General features: G+C 35.5%; 1 protein-coding gene across 1 annotated transcript in view; it reads left to right on the forward strand.

The window, feature by feature from the left end:
• The window catches only part of LOC107300978 (probable phospholipid-transporting ATPase VA), a 104,284-nt gene that overhangs the window by 62,725 nt on the left and 37,943 nt on the right, over nt 1-3,616 (forward strand). The window contains exon 10 of the mRNA XM_029287147.1: nt 2,447-3,005. Coding sequence (XP_029142980.1) covers nt 2,447-3,005 — 559 coding nt within the window. The remainder of the gene's footprint in view (nt 1-2,446; nt 3,006-3,616) is intronic.

The raw sequence follows: 3,616 nt of genomic DNA on the forward strand, positions 1-3,616 counted from the left end.
AAACAAACAAACAAACAAACAAACAAACCTGGAGGGCAAAGATTCACTTCCGTTCCTTTTCCCGGGCTTTCCTTATAATTCTCCTCCTCTTTCTTTGTCATCTGAATTAACTCTAAAAATACCAGACAGTTCTGCATATTTTGTCAAAGCAAGAATATTCAATATTAGCAGCATTCACAACTAGCACTGATGATGTTATCTAGTTTGGGTAATGAAATGTTTTCAAGAAAACATCCAAGCTCAGAGAACACCAAGAACCCGTCATTTCAATCCTGAGCTACAAATAATCTCATTTATTGGAACTGATTATATATGCAGCATGATCCTATAACCTAAATAGGAAGCAAGTCTTAATTTAGTTGGACTTATTCCTAAATAATTGTAAAGCTAGACCCTACGTATGCCTTCCAGACATTTTTATAATGGCCTATTGTTTCCATGGGACTTCTTTGAAGTGCATGCAGAAAAGATTGTTCACCTCATTAAATCTGATCGCAACAACTTAAGTTAGAATTAGATGAGTTAAAAGGATGTCAGAAATCATTCAATTCACTCTATCAACCTTCACCCAACAGGCAGGACTGGAGCCAATTAGACAAGTTCACAAGAAGTTCTGATAATTAACCACTATTGAAGAAAAGTGAATAAGCCATATTAAAAATATTCCAGTAAATGCGGTGTTTCAAGAGCAAGTCTGATACATAGAAAAAAATTAAATTATTTTTATCATTACTTTTTTCTCTTTCCTGCCCTATATAACAAACTGCCTGGCCCACCTATTTGTTTTGCACAGGAGAACCAGTTTCTTTTTGACTTTTTTTCAAGAGTATTTGCTATTTTGTTTTTCTCTGTGGGAGAATTTTCACATGGCATGCTGTAAATGCAGAAAATCTAAAACTACCACCATCTTGATAGTTTTATTATTAAATGTATTTAATTAATTAATTAATTAATGTATATTTCACCCCTCTCACTGATAAGGCAACTATGAGTGGCTTGCAAGCCATAAAGATAATCATACAACCTCTAATTAAAATCCTCAGTCAACCCAAAGGAATACCTACCTCCAGAGAAAGTTTGTTCCACTGTCAAGCAGCTTGCATTCTTAGACTGAATGTTGGGGAAACTCTTCTGAATATATTTTTTTGCATTTTTAAACACATACATTCAATTCCTAAGTGCTGGAACAATAGAAAAGAAATTATCTACACTGGTTCTTTGAAGAGAGCTTCCATATTGCCTCAGCTCCTTCATTCTTTCTTTTAGAATTCTGTTTCCTAGCATCAATCATATTAATTACCCTCTTCTGAATACATTTCATTTTGTTGATATTCTTTTTAAGTTGTAATGCTCAAAACTAGAGACATTTGAAGCAAAAGTTTTTCCAGGCCACATCAAGAGAATTTTATATAGATAGGAGAGGGATGTATTATATTTGCAATTGGTTTTATTATGAATGTAAAACTGCAGTCCATGAAGGGCTCAAAACAAATCCAAAATAAATAGAGCAAGGAAAGATACAGAAAGACTGATGTGGGGAGCTATTAATCTTTCTATTATAATCACAACAGAATTATGAATTTCCTATTGTTCCTCTAGCCCGTATACATCCTGATAAAAGCTCTTGCTTCATTATTATTTTGTGTTTGTTTTATTAATCTTTTGCAAGAAGAAGGTTGTTAGAAATGTAAGTATATATTTGGACCCAAGAACATGAATTCCAAAGGACATATTAGGGAAAGAATAACCAATTACAGAATTTTTGTTTTGGTTTATTTTTATTGATCTGGTTCAGCTTCTGATCTGTTAAATGTAAACCAGTGAAGCAAAGTTAGACCAAGAAGTTATTCCCCATTTATTTTCACACACAAGGTTATATTTGAAAATTCTGATTGAATATCAGTGTGTAGCTACATCAGTATGTGCTACTACAGATTAACAATCTTTGTTCTATTCCAGTTCCCCAGTTATGAACTGTTAATCATCTTTTTTGAACTGAAGAAAATATTTGTAAACATTCACTCTGTTGGTTGGGTTCACATCTGATATAAAATAGCTTGTACTTGGTATTGTTTGATGGGTGAGCATCAGGGGTTGAATAAATTATAGCTGTTTGGAGTAGTAAACCAGCATTAGAGTAGTTTATTCTAACCTTATTGCAATTGTGACTTACTATGTATGTGAAGGGGAATGTATGGTATGGTTTTATATTGCCATTTATTTCACATCTGTTTGGCTTATTTCACATCACTCAGGCTTCTGTCTAATTCAGTGCAAAAGCCACTAAGAAAGGAAGGAAGTGCAGGGCAAGCTATTGTTATGTTGCTTTTAAATCTTGATATGTTATAATTTGTTTTTCATTTTTTTCTGCCCACTGTTTAAAACCAACAAGTCATAAACAAACAAAAAATACCTCATTCAACTTATTGGGTTTTTTTCCTTGAAGGTCAGAATCAGATTTGAAATGAAGTCTCCAGTAAAGACAATTGAAGATTTTATTCGGAGATTCACCCCCAGCCGACTGACCTCTGGATCAAACAGTAGTAGCTCTTCAAGCCTGGCAACCAGCAAATCAAGCCAACGAGCTAGCTCAGGTGTTCTTTCCCCAGGGTCTGCAGAGTGCACTTTATTAAAACTAGAAAAGTTCTCCAACTCTTCCCAGATGAATAACAATGGTTACAATTCCCAGCAAGCCACTTGGACCTCAGAAACTGGGTCAGAAGAGGGAGAACTGCGCTATGAAGCTGAGAGCCCTGATGAGGCTGCCCTTGTCTATGCATCCAGGGCATATGAGTGTGCTTTAGTTGGTAGGCTGCCTGACCAGGTGTCAATCGAGCTACCTCACCTAGGAAGACTCACCTTTGAAGTTCTACACATCCTGGGCTTTGACTCCATCCGGAAAAGAATGTCAGTGGTTGTCAGACACCCTCTTACAAATGAAATAAATGTTTACACTAAAGGAGCAGATTCTGTAATCATGGACCTCCTTCTGCCCTATTCATCAGGTAAAAACTATTTGTAGAGTAAAATATACAATAAAATAAGAATGACTTATCCAGCCATAGTGCTAGTGGAGTTGGGGAGGTGGAAGACCTTTGTAAATGTTCAGAAATTATACTCATTGCAGTTTCTTTTATGAGCTCTTCAGAAGAATTAGCCAACAGAAAGTAAAAAAGAAAGTGGATCTCACCTGTATGCCTTTTTTCATGCAGACCAAATCCAAATGTTTCACCAAAAGAATAAAATGTTCACTGTAATATTGCAACACATGCTCTCCCCTATATATTTGCACAACATATATATCACAAAGAGATGGAATTTGCATCCCTACAGTCATCCACCTCCCCATGCACTCAATATATTTTATTACTAGGTATTTTCTGTCAGAATGTTTTAACTCTGGGGGCACTATACATTTTTAATTGTAGCTCCTGAGTCTTCCTTCATTTTATGGCTGTGTATTTTACCCTAGTTAATTCAGACAACACCTTCCACTCACAGATCACCATTCCTTTAAAGTTGATTATGACTTAAAAGCTTAAATCTGTTGGACATTGACCCGAAAGTGTGGAAAGCTTAAACCTGACATAAAAATGAAGTTATGCCAACAGCCCTG

Source organism: Protobothrops mucrosquamatus, unplaced genomic scaffold (genome assembly GCF_001527695.2).
Source record: "Protobothrops mucrosquamatus isolate PMUCROS unplaced genomic scaffold, P.Mucros_1.0 scaffold_19, whole genome shotgun sequence".
In the NCBI taxonomy this organism is placed as follows: Eukaryota; Metazoa; Chordata; class Lepidosauria; order Squamata; family Viperidae; genus Protobothrops; species Protobothrops mucrosquamatus.